This window comes from Pezoporus occidentalis, unplaced genomic scaffold (assembly GCF_034315485.1).
Source record: "Pezoporus occidentalis ecotype Australia unplaced genomic scaffold, CSIRO_AGI_Poc_V1 ctg259, whole genome shotgun sequence".
Taxonomy (NCBI): domain Eukaryota; kingdom Metazoa; phylum Chordata; class Aves; order Psittaciformes; family Psittacidae; genus Pezoporus; species Pezoporus occidentalis.
Window position 1 is genome coordinate 271,071 of NW_026914491.1, and position 25,256 is coordinate 296,326.

Consider the following 25,256-nt stretch of genomic DNA (forward strand, 5'->3'; position numbering starts at 1 on the left):
AGAGGCTCTGGGTCTCTTGCCCACGTGCTGATGCCAGCGGGAATCAGGCTCATACCTGTCCCCAGGACAGGGTGTTTGTTCACTGGGCTCTTGTGTCAAGGGGACGCTGCCCATCCTGGGACCGTTCCACCAGCACTGCCAAGAGCACAGAGCCCTGAGCAGAAGATGTTGCCGTGCCTTTACCTCCCTTCTCAAACCTAACATTAGGTTTTAAGAGGAGGCTTAAATAATGTGCCACTGCCACACAGTAAAAGTCACTCTGTTCCGGCTGCTTCTGGCTCTGGGATTTATGGCCCCTCCTACGCCCTGCCGCATGCCCTCCGGTGGTGGCGGGTCACGGGCTGCCACGGCGCCTGCTGCCCGGGTCCTGCCCCGGGCTCGGTGCTGCCGCCGTCCAGCGCCACGCCCGTGAGTCAGGGTGCGCGGCGGCTCCTCTGCAGCCCCCAGCGCCCCGCACTGGCGCGGGCCCCCACGGCGGGGCGAGGCGCGCGGAGCTGCAGGGGCCCGGACCGCGCACGGCACCGCGGCCGCGCTGGGGCCGCCCCTGCCGCGGGGCCGGGGGCGCGGGGCCGCCCCACCGCCGCCGGTGCAGCAGCGCCGCCTGCCGGCCGCCACGCGCGCGGCCGTGGCCCCGGTCCCGCTGAGACGAGCGCGGCGGGACGGGCGCGGCAGCGCGGGCTGCCCTTGTCCGCGCGGAGCCGGCGGCAGCGCGGGGCGCCCCGGTCCCGCACTCGCCGCTCCGGTTCTCGGCCTGACCGGGCCCCGCCGCAGGGTCTCGGCGTCAGCGGCCGTGCTCTGCCGCGGCAGCGGGCTCCGCTCCGCGTCCCGGTGCCGGCAGCGGGGCGCTGCTCTGCCGCAGCACGGGCGCTGCTGTGGGGCCTCGGTGGCGCTGGCCGCGCCGTGCTCTGCTGCGGTGTCAGAGCGCCTGTGGCCAGCCCAGGTGCCACACTTCTCCCAGGCTGGAGCGGGAACAGAGGAGATGGCGCTGGCCCCGGTGCGCGCTGGTGGCCGGCGCAGCGCCCGGCCCCTTCACAGCCTCTCCTGCTCGGCGATGCGGCTCTCCTTGCCGTCCTCCTGTGCCACGGGCTGGCACCTGAGCAACGTCTCCTGCACAGGGAAGGGATCCTCCCACTCCTCAGTGGGCTGATGTGTCTCCAGGTTCTCCTCGGGCTTCCCAGGTTTTCCCTGCACAGGGGCAGAAGCCAGGGATAGGCAGGTTCACCCCCCATGGCTTTCCACAGGTTCCTGCTCCGCTGCCATGCAGGGCAGAACCTCACCCTGTGAGCGTCCCCCTTCTCTGTATTTGCCAGCAGCACCCCCGTGTGCCCCTTGCACTGCAGAGCCACAGCCCCAGCTCTGCTGCTGGCACACCTCTGGCTGTGCCCAGAAGGGACCCCAACCCGCTGCTGGAGGGTGGCTCTGGACTCACCTGTTTCTGCATCTGTTGCTTGGGATCTGGATGGAAAGAGGGACAGAGAAGGTGACAGTCAGGGCAGAGCATTCCTGCCATGCTGACCCGGTAGGGCATGGGGCTGGGGCAGCCGTGTCCCAGCAGTGTTCCCAGAGGGGCTGCCCCGCTTTTGGCAGAGCTGCCACCATGCCCCCTTCTCAGCTCCTGAGCCCCATGAGGTCACACTGGCCAAGGCAGCCCCTTACCCCTGTGCACCAGGTAGCAGTAGATGGAGATGACCACGAGGCATGGGACAGCCACGGCAGCAATGGGGATGAGCACCGAGAGCGAGGACCGCCTGCCCGACTCTGTGAGGAGACAGCCAGTGAGGCACCGTGCAGCACCAAGACACCAAGTACCCAGAGCTGCCTTTCTCCAGGGCCAGTCCCGCAGGGATGCCTCACGGGGACAGACAGGAGACGGAAGGATTGTGCTGGCACCACAGTCAGACCCTGCTCTCTCCAAAACACTTACGAGCCAGGCCAGCTCCTCCCATTGCTGTAGGAGCACCAGATCTCTGCTCTGCATCAGCCTGGCACTAGGCACTTACCACAGATGACATCTGAGGCGTTGGTCCCTTTCACCTTCACCATCAGCCCTTTTTCCTCACAGCTGTAGGAAGAACAAGACCGTGTAACCACAGCAGCCTGGGCACATGGGAAGCCTGACCAGGAGCAGCTGCTGCATGACCTGCACCAAGCCTGCCAGGCTCCAGGGGGATGAGTGTCCAGGAGCCAGTGCTGCGTGATGGGGAGACCAGGTACACAGCAGGGCCCCACAGCATGGTCCTGGTCTAGAGGTGTTGAAACTGCTGAAGATAGGGACAAGTCTGGGGACAAGGCACAGGAAGAAGCAGACACCTGAGACCTGCCCGGTCCAGGGAGATGCAGGGCTCAGAAACCACAGCTCCTGCAGAACAGCCAGGAAGGGACTTGATGACAGGCTATAAGTGTCTCTGTGGGGAGGTAATTTCTGGGCACAGATAAAAGCAAAGTGAAATCCAATGGCTGGCAGCTGAAGCAAGACTAATTCAGCCTGGAAATAAGGCTAATGTTTCTACCATGAGTGCAATTAACCCTCAAGCAGCTTTCTAAAGACATAGATGACCTGCCAGCCCATGGTATCCTCAAAGCCAAAGTCCTCAGGGCTGGTGCCCCAGCTGATGAGTCAAGGAGTGCTGCAAGGGAGAGCCTGGACAGGGCACTGGGGATCCCCAAAACCCCTCATCCCTTGCTCCCCAGTGCAGATGACAGGGTGGACATCCCTGAAGGGGTGAGCACTCTGCACACATGCAGAGAGATGGTCACAAGCTCCTGGATGTCTGCCTCGAGCTCAGCCTGCCACCCTGGGCCCCACCACACTCATAGCTCTGCTCCTATGCCAGCCTGACACTGTGTCACTCAGACTGCCCAGCCATCTGCTCCCCAAGGCCACTGAAGAGGCTGGCAGCAGAGGATGTGCTCAGAGGGATAGCGAACAGCTGGGGATAGGTGGACGATGTGGTCAGCACTGAGACAATACCTTGTCCAGGGATGGCACGGCTCTGTTTTGGAAGAGACATTGGAGAAGGTGCCTTCTGCACAGGGCTCACAGGGGGATGTCATCCGGGCCATGGCTTTGGCTGGAGGAGCAGAGGTTGCAGGAAGGTCAGCGTGGGAAGTGGGAGCGAGGGGCTGTGGCAATGCTGCCAGGCACAGCAGCAGGCAAAGTGCTGCTGGAGCCCTGCGAGGGGCACCTCGCTGAGGGAGCCCCCCTTCCCCTGGAGGACCTGAGGTCAGCGCTGCCGGGGCTGCTGAGAGGGATGAGCTGGTCGGACTCACCCGCCACGAAGCCGAAGCCACGCTGGCAGGGCTGGTTCTCCACGCAGGTCTGGCAGCTGGCGTCGGAGCAGTGCGTGCCGGCCCGGCACTGGCACACCGTGTTGTGCGTTGCGTTGCCATGCGTCTTCACGATGAGGCCAGTGTCTGGGCAAAGGGAGCAGGGGCGAGGTGAGGTGAGGCACGGGTGGGTGAGCCTGGGGGGACAGTGGGGCCGGTGGGCATGGGCAGCACTTACTGTCTTCACAGATATCATGGGGGGCACAATGCTTCTCCTTGGTCCAGCTCCGCTGGTAGTGGCCACTCTCACAGGGGGTGCAGATAGAGTCCTCTGTGTCACTGCATTCAGAGACCAGCTTTTCCCCTGCAATAGAGGAAGTGAGAAGGGCGTGAGGAGGAGCAAGGGGGCTTCCTCCTCCCCAGGCAGTAGCTCTGCTAGTGGGAGATGGGAGCACTGGCAACGGTGAGTGCTGATGCTGCTCTGGCAGCCAGGGCTGCAGGGACCAGCTCCCCACTGGGGAGGGGTGATTGGTGCTGGGGCAGGAGAGCACGGGGTGGGGGGGCATTCACTGCCTTTAGGGGCTGGGAAATGATCTGCAGTAAAAGCAGGAGCTGAAAATAACATCACAATTTGGCAGTGGCAGCAGTCTCCCTGCAAGCTGCCTGTGCCCTGGGGTCCTGCAGCTGCAGGAGCACAGACAGTCCCAAGAGAGTTGTGGCAGATTCGGGGAAGTCCAGGGGGTCTCCCAGAGCACCCGTGAGGCTCCCAGTTGCTCTAGCACTGGAGTGACACAGAGGTGAAGCTGCCCGTGGGGTGGAGGAGCTCAGTCATGCTGAGCTGTGCTCTACTGTGGTCCAGCTGTGGGTCCTGGTACAGTCAGGCCCTGGGGTACAGGAAGGGGAAGGGGTCTCCGTACCTGGATGACACCGGTTGCAGCACCTGCCTCTGTATTCATACTGCTTATCAAAGCATCTGACAGCATCACCAGGCTTCCAGCACTGGAAGAAACAAGACCTGGAATTCAGGGTGCTCCTCAGTGCTTCAGCACCTCCTTGCTTCTGCAAGCACATGGGAGCTAGCTCACATCCCGAGGCGAGGGCTTCTCAGCACTGCTCCTGCCCTGCCTGTGCTAACCACAGACCGCAGCAGAGCCACCGGCGCTGCCTCATGCCACCAGTGCTCTTTGAAGTGGGGTGGCAGCGATTCCCCAGATTTCCTATCAGATGACGATTGCACATTGCCCTGTGCCACTGCCAACAGGGTCCTGCACAGCAGCAGCGGTGTTAACAGAGCCTCCCGTGCCCAGAGAGCTGCCAGCCCTTTCCCAAGGCTGATGCATCCGCCTGAGGGGCAGGAAAAGCCCCAGGGCACGTACAGCGGACTTCCATGCGCCTACTACCAGGGGTGTGTGGGCACCGGGAAGAATGGAGAGCAGGCAGGTAATGGGACCTCGGGCCAGTACGGGTGCAGGGCACCCACAGCATCAGACCACCGCACAGAGCAAACCCCACGCTGCCGCTGAGCCCAGCCACCCCAGGGAGCAGGACGGGGTCTCCAGCAAATCCCTCAAGCGAGGTGACTGCGGGGCTGTGGGCATGAGGGGTGCTGAGACCCCACGGGGCGCCTCGGGGTACGCCCGAGCTGGCAGAGGGGAGCCGGCGCTGCCGCCCCGCACGGTGACAGTGAGCAGAAAGGGAAGTGGAAGGGGCTCAGGCGGCCCCCTCCCTGCGCCCCGCAGCCTCTCAGGGCCCGGCGGTGCTCTGGAGCCCGACGCTGTCCGTCCGTGCCCGCAGGTCCCTCCTCCCTGCCCCGGGCGGGCCCCGCTCCTCGGAGGAAGGCGAAGCCGAGTTGGGCCGGACGGGAGCCGCCTTGACGAGCCCGGCTCCGGTGCGGAGTTCGAGCGGGTCGGACCCGGCCGGCTCGGCTCGGGCGGCAGCGCTGCCGGTGCCACCTCCCGCTCTGCCGCCGCGGGCACGGCCCCGGCCGTGGGCCTCCCTCCGGGGTGGGCCGCGCCGAGGTGAAGGGCCGGACCGTGCCCCTTCCCGGAAAGCCGGGCGGCTGCGGGCCGGGGCTCGGCCCGAGGGAAGGGGGAACGGCCGCTGCCACTACCCCAGCCCATGCCCGTGCCCCGGCCCCACTCACCCCCAGCAGCGCCGCGCCGAGCAGCCCCACTAGCCCCAGCCTCTGCATGATGTCGCACCCCGCGTCCGACCGACCGCCCGCCCTATAACGCCTTGTCCCGTTCCCGCCCAGGAAACGGCGTTGGGCCGCCCTCGGGGAAGCCCCGACCGGCTCTCGGGCCCGGGCAGCCCCGGCGCCGCACGGCCGGGGCGGGGGGGGGCGCGGGGCACAGCTCCCCGCCGGCTCTCCCGCACCCCGGCCCTATCCCCGCCGGGGTAGCAGCCATCCCTACCGGGACCCGGGACCTGTCCGGTCCCTCGGCAGAGCCGCTGAGGCTGGGGGTCCCTGGGCAGCGGCTGCACGGGAATGTCCTGGTAAGGCTGGAGGTGGGAGAGGGGCTCCTGCCAGCCCCACGGAGCCGCTGCCCTGCCGGTGTCTCCCAGGAAAAGGAGGTGCCAGCAGAGGCAGGAGTTGGCTGTGGGCCATGGTGAGAGAAGTGCATGTTCTGGTTCCACCAGAGACAGAACTGAGACAAGTTCAAGGTTTCACTTCACCTTCCCAGCGGTAACCCCGCGCTGTGGCCCTGGAGAGCCCCTCACGGCTGCCCGCAGGCTCTGGCCTCCAGACCAGTTCCCGTAAATGTACCAGCCCGAAACGGGAACGGGCCAAAGTGCCGCAGGCCCGGCTGTGCTGGGGACCGCCAGCCCGCCCCTGCCTCAGCTCCCTCAGGAGTCCCCCGGTGTGGTCCCTGGGAAGTTCCAGGCTCCCCTCCTGTTAGAGAGGCTTTCCCGGAACCCTTTCTCGCCATGGCCTGGCAGGGACCGGCGGTTCCTCCGCACCTCCCCGTGCCCTGTCCCCCCTGTGCTGCACCGTGACAGCACCGCAGTGACCACAGCCGCTGCCTCAGCCCTGGCCTGGGGGCTGCGTGCCACGTGCGGCCTCCGCCGGTGCCCCCTGCCCTGGTGCTGGCGGGCGGGAGCGGCGGTTTCCCCATCCCGCCGTCACTTCCCAGAACTGAGTCACTCGAGAGCACGATGGGTCCCGGGGGAGCGCCGAGGGCAGAGCCCTGGAGGCGAAGCCGGGGGGGATTTTTGTGCCTGGCTCCCGCGGGGCCGGCAGGGGAAGTCCCGCAGCCCCGGGCACCGGCCGCGCGCAGGACGAGCGGCGGAGCCCGGCAGGAGCCGCCCGGCAGGGAAGCAGGCACCGGGGCGCGGGTGCGGCGGCGCCGGTCCCGGTCCCGCCTCGCCCCGCGCGAGATCTGATTGCGCCACCCAGCGGCCTCGCGCCTCGCCCTCCGCGGAACTACGAGTCCCAGCGTGCCGTGCGGCGGCGCCTCGCGGGGCATGCCGGGAGCCAGGCGGGACGTGCAGCCCCGCGCGCCGGGCCCTCGCCGCGGCAGGCATGGCAGCGGGCGGCACGTCAGCGCCTTGCGTCGTAAAGCGTGGAGCATCGTAGTCGCGACGGCGCCGTACGGCAGCGGCGGTTGGCGCCTTTGTCCTGGCGGCGGCGGCGGCGGTGGCGGTGCCCGGCGCGGCGGTGAGTACTGCGGCGGCCCCGCGGCTGCGGCGCGCTCGGTGAGCCCTCCCGGGGGGCCGGGTCCCTCCCGGCTGCCAGGCGGGGCTGGGCCGGGCCTGGTCGGGCGTGCCCTGCGGCCTGCGGGCCGGCCGCGCATACGCCTCGCCGCTCCTGAGGAGCGGGAGCGCGGGTTCGCTGGGAGCTGCCCCGGGGCGGGTCGGTGTCGCAGGGGTAACGGGGCTCAAAAGCGCATGCTGCCGGGCCGGTGGTTGCCGCAGGTGGATTCCTCGTAACTCTGGTGGCGAGCTCGGCCCGCGGCGGCCGGGTGCGAGGCCTGTGGCCGCCGGTGGGGCGTTCGGCAGGGCCTGCTACCCGCTTTCCGCACAGGTACCTCTACCCTCGCTTGCGGTCCCGGTGCGGGGTCCCGGTGCGAGCGAGGCTGAGGGAGGGCCGCCGACAGCGGCCTCCCGGGCCGGGCCTGGCTTCGGGGCTGCCGGAGCCTTGAAGGACGCTGCTCCTCGCCCCCTTCATGTCGGTGGCGGCTGCAGTCACTGCTGCTGCCTTGCCCGGGAACCTCCTGCGGGCCTGTGTGTCCCCTTCCGTTGTGTTAGTTAGTTACATCCGTTGTGTCTCGCTTTCTGAAGCTGTAGTGCTGTTAATAAATGACTTTGGGTTTAAATATAAGTTTTTTAGGGAAACGTGGCTTTGGTTCACTTCCCGAGGGCTTACTGCACCCGAGCTGGCTGGGACTGGCCGCGTGTACAAACCTGGCCGTGGGTTTCTGCACAGGGGATTGGCACCTTGAAACCACCTCGGCTCAGAGTTGGCCTCTGGCTGCATTCATAGGAAAGGCTTAATGTGGAAATCGGTTCACCTGGTTCAGTGTGCCCGAAGCTTGGACAACAGTCAGTTGTTCTGGTCTTCTGGTTGCTAAATGGCTCCTAACTATGCAATTTGGCAAGTGGAAAATGGTAGGAGGCAGTAAATGCTCTTGTATGGAAGTTCTTCAGTAATTCAACCTATCCAGCTGAGTTATTGCTTTGGTTTGAAAGTGACCTGCAAGTGGGAAAGTAGCTCCCTGGTTTCTTCACGTGGGAAACTCTTGCAAAGTATTTACCTAAAGTTGTTTATATTTTTAGGCATTTGACTTGTTTATTTAGAGACTAGTTGTAAATTGTAACAAATGTGGGTTAGGTGTTGGCTGGTTACCGGGAGTAGCTCCTGTTGATACACTCGAGTTCAGCTTTTTTCCCAGGTTTCTTGCATGTTGTAAATGGAAATCCCATCTTGCTTTCCTGTAGATGGACGTTTAGGAAGTATGGGAACTTCATTAAATAGCATTCAGTCTTTCAAGTTCATCTTGAAAGTTTCAGTGTTTCTGGGGTTTTTTAAGCTTTATGTAATGGTGACTCTTAAGCTAGGCAGTGGGTCTGGGTGGGGGTTGGTTGCTGTGGTGGGGGTTGTGGTGGGTTCTGTTTGCCGGGGTGGTTTTGCTGTGGAGCTCTGCGTGAGTTTGTGCAGTGCCTGCTCTGTGGCGGCGGGGTCCACAGTGGGCTGTGGTGGTGGGGAAGGGGCATGGCGCTTCCATGGGGGTCCCCAAATTCCCATGTGGACCCGCCTTCTGTGGGAGCCCACACCTGGATGGGGCCGAGGACGTGCTGTTCCCCAGGGGCTGAATGAGAAACTGCATTTTGGCACTGAAAGCCAAGATTCCACATGCAGTGAAGCAATCCAGGTGTGGTCCCTTGGAGCATTTGGGCAGTGCTTCCTGGTGTCTTGCTCAAAGCCTGTATTGAAATCTTTGGGTTATGCAATGTTGTGATGAGTGTTTCCTTTCTGCGTGTTAAAATACTGCATAGACTTCAACTCTGGTTATCAGTGGACTGAAGAAATGGGTGTTCTGAAAAGCTTAAAGTCAAGGTGTGTTAATGGAAAATGAGTTTTATTTGTATCTTACTTTGGAGTTAAACCATTAAAACTTGTCTGTGAAATAATTGGGGTTGGTGCCTTTCAGTATTGCAGAAAATCCCAAGTGAAAAGCCTCAGTACATGTTCTTCCCAGAGCTCTGTATCCGTGGGCTAGGATTCCCCTGGAGTGTCATTTACGTTGCGAAGCCTTGGTTGGTTTCCAGCCACAAAGCAGTCCAGTTGAATGCCCGGTTTGGTGTGTGGGGTTGCAGTGACACACGTGATGTGCATGGCCCTTTTTCTTTTTTGCGAAGAGTTGCATTTGGGACGACAGCAAAATGGCTCGAGGGCGCAAGAGCAATAGCATCAAACAGAGCGACTTCACCAACAGCACCAACCCCCAGGACTTGGAGAGAAGACTTTTTGTCGGCAATTTGCCCACAGACCACATGACTCGTGAAGAAATGGAAGAGATATTTTCAAAATATGGCAAAATCAGGGGTTAGTATTTTATCTTTATGCCTTTTTGTGCCTGGGAACTCAGAAATACCACTTTCATGCTTGTCAAATGGTATTTGCTGATGATGGGAGGAGTGACTAATCCTGTTCCTAAAAAGTGACCTTTCAGTGATAACTTTGTCTGAAAAAGGGATTCCTTCAGCACAGCTGAGATGTAACGTGTGTGTATCAGCTACATTTCGGCTTTGGGTTTGCAGTATGATGTTACAAGACTCTTTCAAGTAACTTCATAGTCTCTTAATCAAATCTTGGTCACATCACAGGCTGTATTTTGCTCACTGCCTTGTCAGAAGGCAGTGGATCTATGAAATGCATTTCAGAGCCTTTAAGCTCTGCATTTTGATCCTGGTGGATGTGGTTTTCCCAGGAAACTTGCAGTGGTTTCTTGGCTGGGGGTTAAGCGGTGGCCTGGGCGTGGGTTGATGGTGTCCCCTGGTTGTAACCAGTCTTGCCCTGCTGTTGCCTTTTCCAGCCCTCAGCATGTACCATGGCTATGGGTTCGTGCAGTACGACCGTCTGGAGGATGTCCAGGCCGCTCTGGACGGGGAGAAGGGCCGCCTTTATAAAGGGTATAGATTAGGTAAGGAAAACTGCTCCGTGCTCTCCCACTGACCCCAGCATGCATCCCAGTAGAGAGTGCTCTTGTTCTAAAGCTCTCCAGAAAGATCCTTATGTGACACTTGCCTGGTGTTAGACTCAAATCACTTTTAGTAGCTATGTATTTCCCTTCAGTTACTTGCTGTAAGTGCTGTGTGTTTCACCTTCCTACCTAGGTCTTACTCTGAGCTTACCTTTGTGTGTTAGTGTTTGAAAAGGTCTGCTGCCCTGTGCAAGAGGCTGCTCTAGCCCTAGGCAGTGCTCATTACAACCTCATGCATGTAGTTTTAAAACATTTAAAAACATTTGTAGAGCAGCACTGGTTCTTCTTGGCAGGCTCAGGAATTGGTCACAGCACTCAGCAGCTTGTGAGCCCAGTAATCTTGGGTGGGTTTGCACTTGTCAGTCTGAAAGCAGTGTGTAAGTACCAGGTGCTTTAAAGAGGTCATTTTCATAAAGATAAAAATAATTCAGCTAAATGTACTGGGAGCAAACTTGAACAGGAGCAAATTGTTAGAAAGCTGAGTAATCTGTTACATGCAAGCAAAAAAAATTACTCTTGAAGTAAACCTGTGCTAATTTGAAGACAAACAGTTTGACTTAGAAAGGAATGAAAGGAGCATTAAACGATGACTTGTGGGAAGGTGTGTGTAGAGTGACAAGCCCAAGCCTCAAGATGGAAATGCAGGCAAACAGACAAGGAGGGTAGAAGGATACAAGAAGAAGTTATGGCCACTGTTGTCTAAGTCTATAAGTTTAAGCAGGAACAACTGCAGCTGCTTTAGAAGCTGAGGTGTAACTGTCAGGGAATGATAACGGTTTCTAACTGGAAAGACCACTTGGTCCTCAGTTTCTGCTGTCTCTCTTTGAAGAGGCACAAGGAGCTTTAATATAAATTGCATTTCAGTAGCAAAATTGAAAAGGTAGAGCAGCAGCTACCAAAACTGGACCTCTCAAAAAGTTTAAATCTCTTGTATTTGAGGCTCAGTGCAGACCTGCCTAGGCTGTTCCTGTTGTTTTCCTACAAGCCTTGGGAAAACCAGGGATTTTCCAGGGCCATAGCAGAGCGCTGTAGATGTGCCAGTCAGCAGTGTAAGTGGGACAAGCAAGGCATCAGCCCCTGATAACAAAGGAATTCTTCCACCTGACACCCACTGAGAAGGGAATTCATTAATGCAAATCAAAAGAAATCCTACCTCTTACTCCACTGATACTGGGAGCTTTATGGCTGAGAGAGCAGTGTTGATGTAAAGGCTTCTGTAAGATGTTTGGTTTGATTAAGCAGCTAAACAATTAAAACCAACATAGGGTTAAATGGAGCTCAGTGTAATATAGATGAAATTGCTCAGTGCTTTGAGTGGTGTTCTGGAAAAACTGATTCCTGGCCATGCAGTGCTTTTATAAGTGACTTGGGGACAAAAGACAATCATGTTTCAGAAAGAGAATGAAATAATGAAGATGGAGTTACTGGTGGTGAAATGACCTGGACTTCTTCCTAAGCTGGATGCAGGCAGAGCTGAGCTCTCACTAAACCCAGAAGGGAAGATCTGCATCCAGCAAGAGTGCTTTTGTCATTCCTGGCTGTACAAAGCAGCTTTGTAAGCAGGGAGGGTTTGCTACCTGGGGTATACTGCTGGAATACTGTGTTCAGATCTGGTATGCCTGTTTCAAAGAGGATAGTGCTAAATGGGAGAAGCCTCAGAAAAACTTGAAGAAGGCTTAAAGAGCTGAAGAACAAGTCCTAGCAAAAGTCTTGAGATAAAGGAGTGATGTGATCTGTGTAACAGACAGACCTGAAGATAAGCAAGTTTTAATCTAGTAGGCTTAGGCATGACAAATCCTTAAATGGAAATAAATAGTTTTCTTCAGCAGCAAAGTAATTGACTTCTGGAATAACTCACTGAAGCTTTGGTGCTTTCTGTGCTCTGAAAACTTTTAAATTGGAATTGAATGTTCTGCTAAAAGATAAGCTTGAGCTCAATGCCACTGCTGCACTTGAGATAGGAATGTGATTCAAGGCTCTCTTGTCACCCGTGTTCATTCAGGAGGTCACTGCAGTGGCCCTGTCACCTCAGAACCCTGCAGGACAGAAGACTTTCTTTTTTTCTCTGAAGTTTTGTCACTGTTCACATACTTAACCTGTAAATGCTGTTAGCATTAAATAAAATGTTATTAAATCTGTTCTTTTTGCACCAGAAGAGGGTCCCTGTCAAAGGTGGTTTTTTTTCTTCTAGGAAAATATTTTTGTTCAGATTTTTTTTTTTTCCAAGTAATGTATGGTTTTGAGTGTAAAAATCCTGATAGGTGTCGGCAATGGCATCATAAAAGAATAAAAATAATCTTAAACCAAAGAAAGCAGATAGTGTCTTGCTTAAAGATAACACTTGCCTTTAAGGGGACGAAAATCTCAACTAAAAAATAAATGCAAGGAGAAGAGTTGCTTCAGTTACACTGCATGAGCATTAAATATTAACTGCTAAGGACGCAAGTCGGTAAAAGACTTTGGGAGAGTTCAACTCCAGTGTTGCATTATACTAATGCTTCCACAAACACATTGAAGTGTTTTAATTATCTTTAATGGCTAAAGCTATGTAGGGAATAAATGCCCATCAAAGTTTGTGACAGCAGGCAAGAATGCAGCCGATCCTGGGGATTGATTCTGGGGACTGCTCTGTGGTGTTGAGTGCTCTGGTGCTGCAGTTCAGGTTCAGGCTGCACTTGCTTCTCTCCCCCCAAAAAAGAGAACAAGCTGCTCCTTGGTGGACAACGGGAGCAAAGCTTAGGACAGATCCTGTAACTGGAAGTTCTAAAGGATCATTTATGAAGCTGCAAAAGATAAGACTGAGTCTTACTAAAGCCAAGCGGCATGTTTATTCTCTTGCAAGAGCTTTGAAAGGAGCTAATACAAACAGCTAATCGGACTTCTTTAATTGTTGATAGGCTCTTGGGAAGCAGATACAACTTGGGTTGGTTTTGTTTGTGTCCTTTAAAGGCTCTGAAACATCTGAAAAAACATCTGAAGACATTTCTGTCTGTTCTTGCCCCCTCTCCAGTGTCTTATTTCATCCTCAGTCAGCTGTTACCAAACGCTTTGTTTCCTCACAGTAGAACAAATCGGTCCCTTCCAGTTCTGGGCAGCTTCATTTTTTTCTAGTTGAGGACAAGACTCTGTTTATCCAGTTCTCTTACTTCTTTGTATTTGACTTCATGGTGATTTTCATGGAGGTGCTCAGAAGCCAACCAGTTCTCAGTTTCTGATCTGTTGCATCACTTTGCATCGTGTTAACAGTGGTGCTTTGAATGCGTCATGTTGACCTTCCCCAGAAGCTTGTGCCTCAGGCTCCCTGGATCCCGCTCACTGAGTGGAGGCTGCAGCCATGCCTTGGGATGCAGTTGCATGTGCCACTTGAGAGCCCCCATGTTCTCAATAAGGGTAGCAGTATGCTCTGTTGAGCAGGTCTGGCTGGGAACTTGAGACTGTGCTGACTATCAGCTTCCTTTCTTGGAGGTTTTCAGACTCTGCTTTTTCTCCTAGAGTCCATGAGTTGCTTTCTGCTCGCTCATAGACTGCAGAAGAAAGAGATTCTCTTATGGAATGAAGAGTCTGCATGTGGGCCTGAACATAAAGGGTTAAAACTCTACCCAGGCTGTCCACCCTATTTTGAAGGCAGAAATACATGAACATTTCATTATGTTGTACTGTCTAAACTTAATAAAAAATTGTCAAAGTGACAATGTCTCTCTGCTGAATGGATTTTCTTGCACCATCTGGATGTTGTTGAGCTTAAGTTGCTTTCATTTGAATTGTGCTGATGATATTTTTTTTGTTCCATAGCATTGAACAGATGGGTTGATTATTCTTTACAGATATTAATAAAGCAGTGGAAAGAAGAAATATGAATAAGGCTTCATCAAGGTCCAGTCCGGCACGAAGGTAAAGTACCTGGAAGCAGTGAGTTGTAGTAGGAAGGTCAGGGCGTGAGCCCAGTCGCCTGTGCTAAATGTGTTTGTCTCCCCCACGGCCACCCCCAGTCAGACGGCGACACTCAAGTGAGACAGCTGGGACGTGGCTGCTGCAGCTCTCGGGGGCCTTCTGGCACTGGCACCTCAGGAGGCATGAGGAAAACCTTGTGTCTGCTGCTGTGACTGCAGCTAAGTGTGATGTTTTGCAGCAAAAGTTGTAGGGGACTTGTGAGGAAGAATACATTTGATGTTCTCTCCTGCCTCAAGTGTCAGAGAAGCCGGGGCATATCTAGGGAATGCTACTGGGCCGTAGTATTCCCAGTGCCATGCTGCAGAGGACTTCAGGATCTTGTCTCTTCTGATGTCAGAAGCTTCTAGTGCTGAAATGAGACTGGAAAAGAACATACGAGTGAAGCACAAGAGAGCAAACATCTCTCTTGCACTGTCCTGTCTGCCAGGACCTGGAGCCAGGTTAGTGATGGGCACCTGCCAGCTTCTCGTCATTTTCCGTCCCTCGGTAGGCACAGCGCGTGCCACTCCTGCACCTCCTCCATGTGTGAAGTCACAGGCAAGTGGAGAAGACACAGACTGTCCTGTCACAGGAGGGCAACTTCAGGTTCCTTTCCATGGCACTACTGGGAGCACATAAAGATGTGCTGTGGTGGTAGCTTGGTGTGAAGTGTGCATCTTCTGTGCCTGTACTGTGAAGCTTTCCACACTGTTTCTTGTTGGACTTGAAGGTTATCAAGCCCTGACATGTCTGGCGTGGTCTATGAACTTGACCTGTTAAATTACAAAAAAAAAATGAGGAAAAAGTGCAGCCAGAAAAACATCTGCCACCAAAAAAAAAAAGCAGCAAATGCATAGCTGCAATAGTTGGCATCATCTAGGTCTTTTATATGTGCTGCACTTAGCCTGCACAGGGCCGAATGCACTTGCAGAGACCATCATGCTACAGGAACCACTTTGGCCACACAGCTGGGGGGTCCCATTACACATCTGTAAACATCCAAGCCTTGGGCCTGGGCCGTGTGAGGTGTGCTCAGTGCTGGCACAAGGACCCCAAGCACACTGCAGGTACATGGGCAGCCGGCACTGATGGCATGTCTTTGGCCTCAGGCTCTGATGCCATGAGCGTTGGTCCTCAGACCACACTGGGAGGGGAAAAACAGCAGGTCCCGATGCACTGGGACCCGTGTCATCCTGCGTGTGCAAGAGCAGATGGCCACATCAAGGCCCCCAAGGAGCACTGAAGCTGCATGAGCATGTCGAAGGCTGTGGTGCCGCTGAGACAGGCACTGGATTCCAGCTGGCACTGCAGACATCATGGCCATCCCATGTCACTAGCACCAGTCCCAAGCAGCACTGTGGGCATCAAAGTCCTGGGCGTGGATAATGGACCTGGTCCATGCTGCAGGTGTGTGAATGACAGCGGTGGATTCCTGTGCCACAGTGCTGAGTCCTGAGCAGACGTGGCCAGCGGGGCTGATGTGGTAGGAGTCAGACTGTGGTGATGGAGGTGCAGAAGGCCACTGTGCCTTTGTGCTGCTGCCTCTCTGCAAGCAGCCTGACAGTGAGGGGGAGCACAGGAAATCCACGCCATGTCTGTGCTTCTGTGGCAGTTATGCGGTTCTCGTTCTGGATCTATTTGTCTCTGCAAATAGTGGATGTGGCCTGTTCTGGTCACTCCACTTCCAGCTGGAATAAATGTCCTATGCCAAACAATCCTGCTGCATCTGGCTGTTTTGCTGTAGTTCTGCAGCTACAGAATGACCAGGTACTCAGTATCCATTAGAGCAAGTGGGAAATTTCCCCTGAGCTTCTGCCATGGTTCACTGTAGGCTGGGGGGGGAAGGGGACAAGGACAATGTATCTCATATGATGTGGTTTCAATACAGATCACAGAGAAGTGGATCTGTGTGTCCAGGAGGCTGAGGGAGTTTGCACTTGTGTGTATGCCAATAGTGTTTCTTTCACAGGAGGACACTATGTGTGTTCTTGGTGGCACCTCTGTAGTTGTCCTGAAGTTTGTTTCATACCTGACATAAAAGCAGGGAATGCCAGTGCTTCTGTGTGCCTCCCAGCACAGCTGGGTGTAACCACCCAAATCCATGCACAGGCTCTTCACATCTGTCTCTGCCTGACAATGAACTTGGACACATCTGACTCGCTACTCCTGCTGTTCTCTCCAGGTGACTACCACGTGAATGCACCATAGTGGAAGCAGACTTGTGTTCTGCTTGTCTTTCCTAACCTGGATTATACTGATAGAGGACTCTAAATGTCTGTCAAGTTTTGGAAATAAAAAGATTCAAAAAGCTGGGTTTCTTCTGATGGCTGTCAGTATCTTGGGGAAAGAACATTCTGAACACTTGAGTCTCAATAGTTTCTCTACAAGTTTTTTTTTCTGTTTGGCTTAGACTGCAGTGAATTGATGTGGTTTTTTTTTCTGGAAAACAAAATATGACCTGGAAAAAAACCTACTTTTTGGGGAAAAGTTGAAGACTGGGATGTTATTCTTCCTTTCCTCCGAAGACAATGCAGTACAAAGTCTGAATGAGATGGATCATTCAGATACAACAGAGAAGCTGTTGCTGCTGAGGATGTGGTGCTGGTGGGGTTTGGTACCCCCTTAACAGGGCCATCATACGTATAAGACTGGCTTTGTACAGAGACTCTCCCTTCCAGTGCAGGACACGGCGGCCGCTGTCACTGCTTTCTGCTGGTAGCAGTAACCCAACCACAACATGGAAGCTGCAGTGCCTTTGGTCACAGCAAACTCCTTTTTTAATCGTATGACAATAACAGATTATTTCAGGTATTCTGCTGTCATTGACTGGTGAACTTAATGGATCCCATGAATGCTCCTGGCTACTGCAGATCTGTGGGTATTGGGCTCCAGCACCTTGAATGCTCTCAAAGAACTTGCAAAAGCACATTTAATAGTTATGAGGCTGGAGGCCTTGAAATGGTGTTTTCTCAGGTGCCTGTTAACTTCTTCCACAGGTGCTCTACACTTTTAGTGATGCTTCATTAAGTAGCTGTCTGGGTCTTGTTTGGTATGAGAAATATTGCAGTTAAAAGCTTCTCCACGCTGCTTCAACAAATAAGGTTTTGGGGCAGTTCTTGCTATGGTGGGTTAGGAGGGAGGATTCAACTGCTTTGGCACCTCAGGTAAGAGATCTAGGGGTAATTGTACTGGTGTCATTAGCAGTCTAATGGACTGGTGTTTTCCTCAGGGAGCCCTATGCCTACGGGGATGGCCGAGACACCAGACGTGACCGCTCCCCTCTTCGGGGGAGCCCACGGAGAGACCCCAGAGATGGTAGAAATGGCCGAGATTCCAGAGACACTCGAGACATTCGAGCTAGAGACATGCGTGATGCCAGAGACCACAGGGACCCCCGGGACCTGCGGGACCCCCGGGACATCAGGGATCCAAGAGACCTGCGGGACCCTCGTGATGTTCGAGACCTTCGTGACCCACGGGAGCCGCTGTATGATCGATACAGGGATCCACGGGATATGAGAAATCCACGAGATGTGAGGGATCCACGGGATATGAGAGACCCTCGGGACCCTTTGTACAGGTAATTTCCCTGGGATTGTATTTGCCAACACATTTTATGGTGTTCCTGCCTCAATGGCTGTGCCGGATTGAGTGGTATCAGGCATCTAAGATCAGGAAATTGCTCCAGCTGGGGACAGTTGGGTGCCTGCTTTGAGTCTTGTGGGGAGCAGGTGGGTACTCCAGAATTGAAATCAAGGAGGGTTTGCGTGTGCTGCATTGGCCAAAGTTATTGCCTGAGCTGGTGCTGGAGCATGGAAACCTTTGCTGCTTCTGTAAACGTTGCAGGCGAGATGAATCCTATGACCGTTACATTCGCTTCGAAGACTACTGTCGGCGGAAGGACGACTCTTACTACGACCGTTACAAAGAGCATTTTGACAGAGCACCAGTGAATTCAGATGGTGAGTACCTGTAACGTTGTAATGGGCAGATTGACATCTCCCGCTGGAGGGTGCGGGAGATGCTGTGGTATCTTGAGCTGAAGGCATCATGTGTTCTGTCCCTGGGCCTGGCTTTCAGAGCGCCTGAAGCGTGAGGAGCGGCGCCGGGAGGAGCTGTACCGTCAGTACTACGAGGAAATCAAGAGACGTTTTGATGCAGAGAGACCCGTGGATTGTTCTGTGATCGTGGTGAATAAACAGACAAAGTAAGGAAACAGTTATGACAAATTTTATTATCGCATGGTAAAAGAAAATAGAACTAAACTTAGTCCTGCTTTGAGGCTTTTTGTCTTGCTAGTTGTTTTTGAAGGATGTGGCTTTAGAGCCCTTGGAAAGCCACAGCGCCTGTTGCTGTTCTGGGAACATAGGTTGATGAGGTGGAGAAATGTTGTATCTTGTACTTTACTTTTATTTCTTTCTTGTCACCTGTCACTATACCTTCTCCTGTTACTTTTCTACTTACTCTTCATATCAGCCTACTGCCGTGACAGGTTATAGCAGTCTGTACTTGCTATTCATGGGTTGAGTGATACAGAACTTACTCATATGTGCCAACCAGCACATAGTGCAGAGCAGGTGTTGAGGGAGTCGTGGGGGTGTTAGTTTCAGAGCTCCTGTCACACTGGTTACTAGGACAGATACCTGTCATCACTGCCAATCTAACGTGCAAGAAATACAAAATCACTGCTGCCAGTCATGAGCGGTGTCGGAGCACATGTGAGTAGTAACCAGGGCGAGCTCCTGAGGCAGCCCAAGCACTGGACTGGGAACAGGGGGGCACATCTGTGCCTGGTACAGTGGGAGGGGGGGCTGTAATGATGGCACCACTCCGATGTCTACAGCTTTACACATAAATACATTGAAGAATAGAAAATAGTAAATAAATCATAGACTTGGCCTGGAGTCTAGTGAAAGTGTTTGTCAAGGGGAGATGTAAGGCTCTGTCTCTGTAGCCCTGCAGAAAAAAGATCAAGTGTTAGTTTTATTTCACTCTGCTCTATCTGTGCGGCAGAAAAGCAGAGCTGGTGCTTGCCTGGCCTGGTGGTGGAAGACAGAACAGGAAATGGGAACAAGGGTAGCAGTGAAACTAGAAATAAACTGTGTTTTGCTTTTAATGGAGTTGATTGCCTATTGGAACAAATCTTGAAAGGAAATTATAGATTGTTTATCCCTTGGTGACTAAAAGTCTTTAGAAGATATTCTAATAGGGCACAAGTTATTGTACTTGATATAGGGAGAAATTTTTTGTTCAAGAGGACCAGCTTAATAACCTGAGGATCATTTTGGTCTCTAACAGCTAGAAACCTTAAGAGCTGGAGCATGTAATAAGTGTTGGGTATTGAAGCAATGATGTCACCTACTATAGAACTGTTAAAGGGGACTCCTAAATGACTTGGGTACATGGTCCATGTAACTTAGAAATCCTTAGAAAGACAGCTGAGGGGGAACAGTTTTTGTCATTGTTAACAGTGTTCACATCCAAAGATGATGAACTAAACCTCTTTCAGAAGGCGTGGGTGCGCACAGACTAGACTGCAGGAGAGAGGATACAAGAACAGTGGATTCATAGATGCTGTGTTGATGCTGGGCTAGAGCAGAAAGCAGCAGGTAGAACAAATGAGCAAGAAATAAGGAATAAGGCACATTTGAACAGTTAAGATGCTGAATGTAGCACAAGTAACTTCTGTAGGTTGGCTGCTCTGCTATTTGCCCCTTAGATTCCTGTGGGCATAAATTAACTCACTTAATGAGTTCAGTTTAAACACATTTATATGCAAACCAGTCTATAATAGTGTAAATCCTTTTGCAAACACTGTTTCTCAGCTAAGCTAAGGTTTGATTTGTAATTTATTTCAGTTAAACTGAAATGACTTATTCAGATCAAAACAAGGGCTCTTGCATCACTGTAATGAGGTTGGTGTAATACTGTCCTGTTACACACTGTGAGATTTGGCAAGCCGTCAGAGCAGCGAATCTGAGGTGACAGCGAGGGTGGGTGTGCCAGGGTTTCTGTTTCTGTGTGACTGACGTGTTAAACTCACTGGCTTTGCTTTGTGGTAGGGAGTATGCGGAGTCAGTGGGGCGGAAAGTGCGGGATCTGGGCATGGTAGTGGACCTGATCTTCCTCAACACAGAGATGTCACTGACGCAAGCCCTGGACGATGTGAGCAGAGGAGGGTCTCCTTTTGCCATTGTCATCACCCAACAGCATCAAGTTCACCGCTCTTGCACTGTTAACATCATGTTTGGCACCCCACAAGGTACTGAGGTCTCAATAGGCTCTGTAGTTGTGTGTTTGCTTTGAACCACTCCAAGTGCTGCTTCAGAGCACTTTTGAGCAGAATCACACAGGACAAGGTTCATCCTTGCTGTGACATAAGTAGTTATTAATGACTTAACACCATGTCATAAATGTGAATATTGTTATTTACAAGTTTCCATAATACTTTATTTGTCCCTTGTCAAAAGAGGACTGTTTTATTTCTACCAAGAGGGAATCTCAGGTGCTGCATTCTCAGCACCTAATACCACCAGCCTTTGCATCTGAGGGCAAGCTGTGAGCCCCAGCTCTAGAAATGACGGCATTGCCCTGGCAGATTTCTGAGTAAGACCAGTCCAGACTCAGGTTATCACTTGTTGTTCTGAAGGAGAGCATGTTTGGAATATGGCAAATTACAGGACAGATTTTAAAACCAAATGTAATTTAAGGAAAACAGGATAATGATCACGTGTGTGGGCAAGGTAAAGATCCAGTCATGAAACTGGAAAGGGTTCTAAAAAGACTGGACTATAAAGGTGTTGGGTCTATGCACACCACCTTCTGAGCGCTGCTTACACTTGTCACATCACTTCATCCCAAGGTGTGACTTGGTGGTTGTGAGGGTGGGTGTAGGTATTAAAACAAGTCTCATCAGAATGTGATTTTGGAGAGCAGCCTGTGCTCTCATAGAAGGCTCTGCACATCCTCTGTTTACACATGGGGCTTGTGAGGCTGCACTTGAGCTTTGGGAGGTTATTGCTCCCTTACTGTGTTCTCAAGTAGTGTTTTGTGAGGTTCATCAGGGAGAGTAAACATCTGAATGCACAGGCACTGCTTTTTGAGTGCTCACTGACTGAGGAAGCCTAGGTTTCTTTAGCATGGGGTGCAGACATGGTAAGAGGGTTCCCTAACTTGTGCAGAAATACAGCTCACACACTTCACTGGGCTTTCCACTGCCCTTGGTTTTAACTCTTAAGTCCTTTGGTTAACACCCATCCTCCCACAAAGTTTACCTTCTTTTCTGGATCTAATGGTGTATCACATCTGATAAGAACCCCAGCTCATCCACAGCTCTTTCTAGAGATGAAACATGCTCACTTGAACCACACACAGCCAACTTTGCGTTCACATCAGTTTCAGGGAACTCTTTCACCACTGGTGCAAAGCATAATGTTAAAATGAACCCCACTTTCCTGTTAGGAGGAAATGGGTGCCAGGAATTAATGTTCTGCAGGTGTGAAAAGTGCTCAGAGCTTTGGGCACTCTTTGGAATGTGAAGGCTCTTTTTATTTCCCTGCATAAAGCTGTGTTCAGGGCATTGTTTGTGTCTGTGCTTTGTGAGGTGGAAATAATGACCTCGAAAACTTCAAAAAGCAGCTGCACAAAACACCAAAGAGTGTTGCAATTGGCCATTACTGGTTGCATTGTAGAGCTTGATTGCTGCTTACTGCCCCTGAGTAGTAAACATAAGCAGCAATGTGACCTTGAGCCAGTGCTCTCCTCCCCACCTCCTGTGTACACACACCTTATTGAGGGGTTGGCAGTACAGAACCAAGTATTCCTGCTGCTGTCCTCCTCCGGAAAGCTTTCACAGCCTTCAGAGGACAAGTTTGGGATCTGCCCGAGGGTTTAGCGGCTGGAAATCTCTTCTTAGAGGACAGAGAACTTAACGTGAGAGGTAGAGGGAGCTGCTGTCCCTTCTTAAATGGGTCTGATCCAGTATCTTGTCAGAGCCCTGAGCTGCGGAAGGAAGGGATGGCCTTGCTGGGTGATAGCCTTGAGCCTGTTGTTGGCTTAGCAAATGGAGGTGTTACTGTGTGCCTGGGAAGCTTCCCAACTCTGTGCCTGCAGTCCTCGCCTGCTGACTGAGACGTGCTGGTGTGCACGAGGCAAGGCACCTCCTGTTACCCTCCTTTGCTTTCCGTCGTGCAGAGCACCGCAACATGCCCCAGGTGGATGCCATGCTGCTGGTGGCCAGGAATTACGAGCGCTACAAAACGGAGTGTCGGGAGAAGGAGCGTGACGAGATCGCCCGGCAGGCGGCCAAGATGGCAGATGAGGCTGTCCTGCAGGAGCGGGAGCGCGCGGGCCCTGGGGACGAGGGGGCCCGGGGGAGTCACCCCCCGGCGATCCAGACTCTCCTGAACCTGCTGGCAGACAACCGCTACCTGACTGCCGAGGAGATGGACAAAGTGATCAACTACCTGAGGGACCGGAAGGAGCGGCTGCTGAGGGGCAGCACCGAGGCCCTGCAGGGTGAGGCTCGGGGCCACCGGTGGTGCGGTGTCTGCTCCCTCTGGGCTGGGACAGGGAAGGTACCGGGATTCCAGAGAAGTCCTAGTGCCATAACTGCCTCACCCAGCACCCCAGTTTGCTGAAATGGGCATGGCCCTGGGGCAGCTGAGACCATTCAGATCTTTCATGTGAAAGAACTTTTATGCTGGATTCTCTCAGGAAGCGATGGAGCTGCCATAACTTGTTTGGCTGCTCAAGCAGAGCAACAGCTCTGCAGAGTGGTTTGGGTTCCCCAGAGCTGTGCAGCTCTCCTGTTCAGAGGAGGGTATTCACTGAGTCTTGTGGCTTTGGTAGCTGTTTCATGAGTTTTCTTTAGGTGTCCCTTCACGGGCATGTGCAGAGCTTTAACCCTCTTCCCTTTCTTTCCCAGCACCCATGTCAAGACAGTCTTTGGGGGCACCTTCAGGATCATCTCTGGGTGGTCAGTCCAGCCTTCCAAGCAATCAAGCTCATCAGGGTGCACAGCCTCTGGTCTCTGCTCCTTCTGTTCCAGTGTCCTCTTCTAATCCTCAGCAGGAGCTTCAGGCAAAAATCCTCAGTCTCTTCAACAGTGGGGCAGCAGCAGTGGCCAACAGCACTCCCGCAGCCGCTGCCGGCACGTCGGGCAGCACACCAAGCCAGAACTTTGCTAGCATGGGCAGTGGCCAGGCCCGCCCAGCACAGATGGGTGCTGGAAACTTAAACCAGGCTCAGCAGAGATTGCCGACTCCAAGCACACAGATTCCTGCTCTCCAAGGCCCTTCAAGAAATGCAGGTCCAAGGCCTGGAGCTCCTCCACAAGCTCAGTCGCTCTATGGTCAGCACCAGAATCGCCTCCCTGCACCTAGCAATGTACCTGCTCCAAGGCCAGTATCTTCTGGTATCAACTTCGACAACCCCAGTGTGCAGAAAGCCTTGGACACCCTTATCCAGAGTGGTCCTGCACTCTCTCACTTAGTGAGCCAAACAGTGGCCCAGGGGCGAGCAGGGTCCTCAGCCCAGCAACCTATGGGTTCATACCAGCGACACTACTAAAGCTGAGCTGTCAGGCCCTTTCCCCCTCCCTTTGCCATTCCATACTTATACTTGTTTAAAGAGTTTCCTGTCCTTGACACGGGACAAATGCCCCTGGATATGCATGTGCTCTCCAGTTGGTGAGAGCGTACCCCGGTGGCACTGTGCTCTGGCTGGCAGTGTCTGGAGAAGCGTGCTCTGATCCCCTGGTGGCAGGAGCTGCTTTTGATAGTCGGTTGTGTTGTCCAGTCCCAGAAGCTGCTGCAGTGATGGCCCTGCTGCATTTTTCTCGCTTCCAGCACCTGGTGCATCTCCATGTTGAGGTGCAGCCTGGTCTTGAATGGTCTCAGTATAGTTTTGGGTCAATGGTTTTGAAGAAACAGGGGACTGGACAGAACCTGACTGGCCTCTTGGAGACGCACCTCCTCAGAGTGGGCACTGTTTTTCTTTGGGTTTCTTTTTTCAATTTTTATTTTTTTTTTATGACACATAAGCCAGTTGGAAGGTCCAGTGGTAGCATTAGAGCTGAACTCATGGAATACATGCCTGACCCTACTCAGTCACCCAGGACCGCACTGTATGGACTTCCCTTGCTGGAGTGTCCCGACAGGAGTGCTGCTCATCACACCCAGCCCATGGAAAGCAGCAGCTTTGGCTCCAGTACTGTGGCAGATCTGAAATGAGCTTCCAGCCAAGGCAGAGATTTGAAATGGGCTGTCAGTTTTCCTGCACTCAGCAGTTGGTGTTAAGATTGATCTGTTAAATTTGGTGTATAAATTTCCTCTCATCTAACCCTGACTGGGGACAGTTGGTTGCTGTAGCCCAAGAGCTCAGCCACAGCCATGCTGCTGGCCCTGCCTTGGCAATACCTGGAGCCAGTTACAAGGGGTGAGTGTCTGCTCTCACTGTTGGTTGGTGTTCTGTCCATCTGAGGAGGTGAGGCAGTGCCATGATGCAATACTATCATTTTATACATTTTCTTCAACACTTTGGTAGCTGCAGCAGGCAGTTGAGTGGACAATGGGGCAGTGATTCTTCACCGTGTTTATAACCAGTAACATACTTTGATACCAGAACACAAAACATCTCTGAACGACATGGTCCTCCCCATCACAGCCCCTTAGTCCAGGCAGTACTAAGGGAGCAGTGTTCTCGGAGCTGAGGGTTCCTTTGTCCCAGGTGGTTTGTGTTGTAGCAGTTGATTTTTTTTGCTCTCTGTGCTGTTAACAGGAGGACTTTACTTTCTAATAAAAAGGTGGGAAAAAAGTTTTGTGTTTTGTTGTGGTTTTGACACTTGACAGCTTTTCTACTACTGGAGTGCCCCATTCCACAGCATTTGCCATTGCTCTCTGCTTTCAGATGAGCCATGTCAGGCGCTGCCCAAAACCGGATGCGAAGCGGGCAGCATAGGAACCTTGCTGTGACCTGCTGTGAGAGTGCCTCAGGCAGCACCTCTCACACCCTTTTGCTGGCAGAGCACTTGGGTGGCCACAGGCAGAGCTACTGCGGTTGGCATGAGGCGGGACTGGCATGTGGGGTCCCAACACTGGGAGCGGGTGTGGAGGGGAGGGATGCTCGGAAAGCAGCGAGCTGCTCCTGTGCTGCTGTGAGCTGCTTCAGTGCCACGGAGCTGCACGGCTGCTGCATGAAGGCAGGGCTGCACCTCCCCATGCGTTCAGCACTGGCCTTCCTCAACGTGGTGCTGCCACTGCTGCAACCTTCAAGTGGGTGGGAGTGTGTTTGCTGTCTTTCCTCCTCCAGTCTGTCTTTGTTAGATCCCTTTCTCTGTCTCTACAGCCCCACTGA

At 53.4% G+C, this 25,256-nt stretch overlaps 2 protein-coding genes across 6 annotated transcripts; one reads left to right on the top strand and one right to left on the bottom strand.

The window, feature by feature from the left end:
* Nucleotides 1-675: 675 nt before the first annotated feature.
* On the bottom strand, nucleotides 676-5,848 carry CD40 (CD40 molecule). 3 transcript variants are annotated; one of them, XM_062623723.1, is made up of 9 exons: nucleotides 5,411-5,466; nucleotides 4,185-4,266; nucleotides 3,506-4,042; nucleotides 3,271-3,414; nucleotides 2,972-3,071; nucleotides 2,001-2,062; nucleotides 1,657-1,758; nucleotides 1,430-1,455; nucleotides 676-1,185 (listed from the first exon to the last, which is right to left on the bottom strand). In XM_062623723.1, the coding sequence occupies exons 3-9, from the start codon at nucleotides 3,831-3,833 to the stop codon at nucleotides 1,030-1,032; spliced, it is 918 nt and encodes a 305-aa protein (XP_062479707.1). In that variant the 5' UTR covers nucleotides 3,834-4,042; nucleotides 4,185-4,266; nucleotides 5,411-5,466; the 3' UTR covers nucleotides 676-1,029. The 3 variants fall into 3 exon arrangements, with proteins under 3 accessions (XP_062479707.1, XP_062479706.1, XP_062479709.1); XM_062623722.1 differs by having other exon boundaries at nucleotides 3,506-4,070; nucleotides 5,411-5,433; XM_062623725.1 differs by having other exon boundaries at nucleotides 678-1,185; nucleotides 3,506-3,631; nucleotides 5,411-5,848.
* A 927-nt stretch (nucleotides 5,849-6,775) lies between these two features.
* Nucleotides 6,776-24,003, top strand: NCOA5 (nuclear receptor coactivator 5). 3 transcript variants are annotated; one of them, XM_062623726.1, is made up of 10 exons: nucleotides 6,776-6,910; nucleotides 9,127-9,313; nucleotides 9,804-9,911; nucleotides 13,796-13,862; nucleotides 17,131-17,481; nucleotides 17,748-17,863; nucleotides 17,982-18,108; nucleotides 19,964-20,163; nucleotides 22,095-22,418; nucleotides 22,828-24,003. In XM_062623726.1, the coding sequence occupies exons 2-10, from the start codon at nucleotides 9,151-9,153 to the stop codon at nucleotides 23,469-23,471; spliced, it is 2,100 nt and encodes a 699-aa protein (XP_062479710.1). In that variant the 5' UTR covers nucleotides 6,776-6,910; nucleotides 9,127-9,150; the 3' UTR covers nucleotides 23,472-24,003. The 3 variants fall into 3 exon arrangements, with proteins under 3 accessions (XP_062479710.1, XP_062479711.1, XP_062479712.1); XM_062623727.1 differs by lacking the exon at nucleotides 6,776-6,910 and adding an exon at nucleotides 6,920-6,925; XM_062623728.1 differs by lacking the exons at nucleotides 6,776-6,910; nucleotides 9,127-9,313; nucleotides 9,804-9,911 and adding an exon at nucleotides 13,961-14,362 and having other exon boundaries at nucleotides 13,798-13,862.
* Nucleotides 24,004-25,256: the final 1,253 nt, after the last annotated feature.

What these genes read in the sequence shown, in the direction of transcription:
- NCOA5 (XM_062623726.1), top strand. Translation starts at nt 9,151, where the DNA reads ATGGCTCGAGGGCGCAAGAGCAATAGCATCAAACAGAGCGACTTCACC. An exon ending in CCTCGGGACCCTTTGTACAG is followed by an intron (nt 17,482 to 17,747) that starts GTAATTTCCCTG and finishes TAAACGTTGCAG; the next exon opens with GCGAGATGAATCCTATGACC. An exon ending in GTGGTGAATAAACAGACAAA is followed by an intron (nt 18,109 to 19,963) that starts GTAAGGAAACAG and finishes GCTTTGTGGTAG; the next exon opens with GGAGTATGCGGAGTCAGTGG.
- CD40 (XM_062623723.1), bottom strand. Translation starts at nt 3,833, where the DNA reads ATGCCCCCCCACCCCGTGCTCTCCTGCCCCAGCACCAATCACCCCTCC. An exon ending in CCATGATATCTGTGAAGACA is followed by an intron (nt 3,415 to 3,505) that starts GTAAGTGCTGCC and finishes CCCTTTGCCCAG; the next exon opens with ACACTGGCCTCATCGTGAAG. An exon ending in AGCAACAGATGCAGAAACAG is followed by an intron (nt 1,186 to 1,429) that starts GTGAGTCCAGAG and finishes GCCCCTGTGCAG; the next exon opens with GGAAAACCTGGGAAGCCCGA.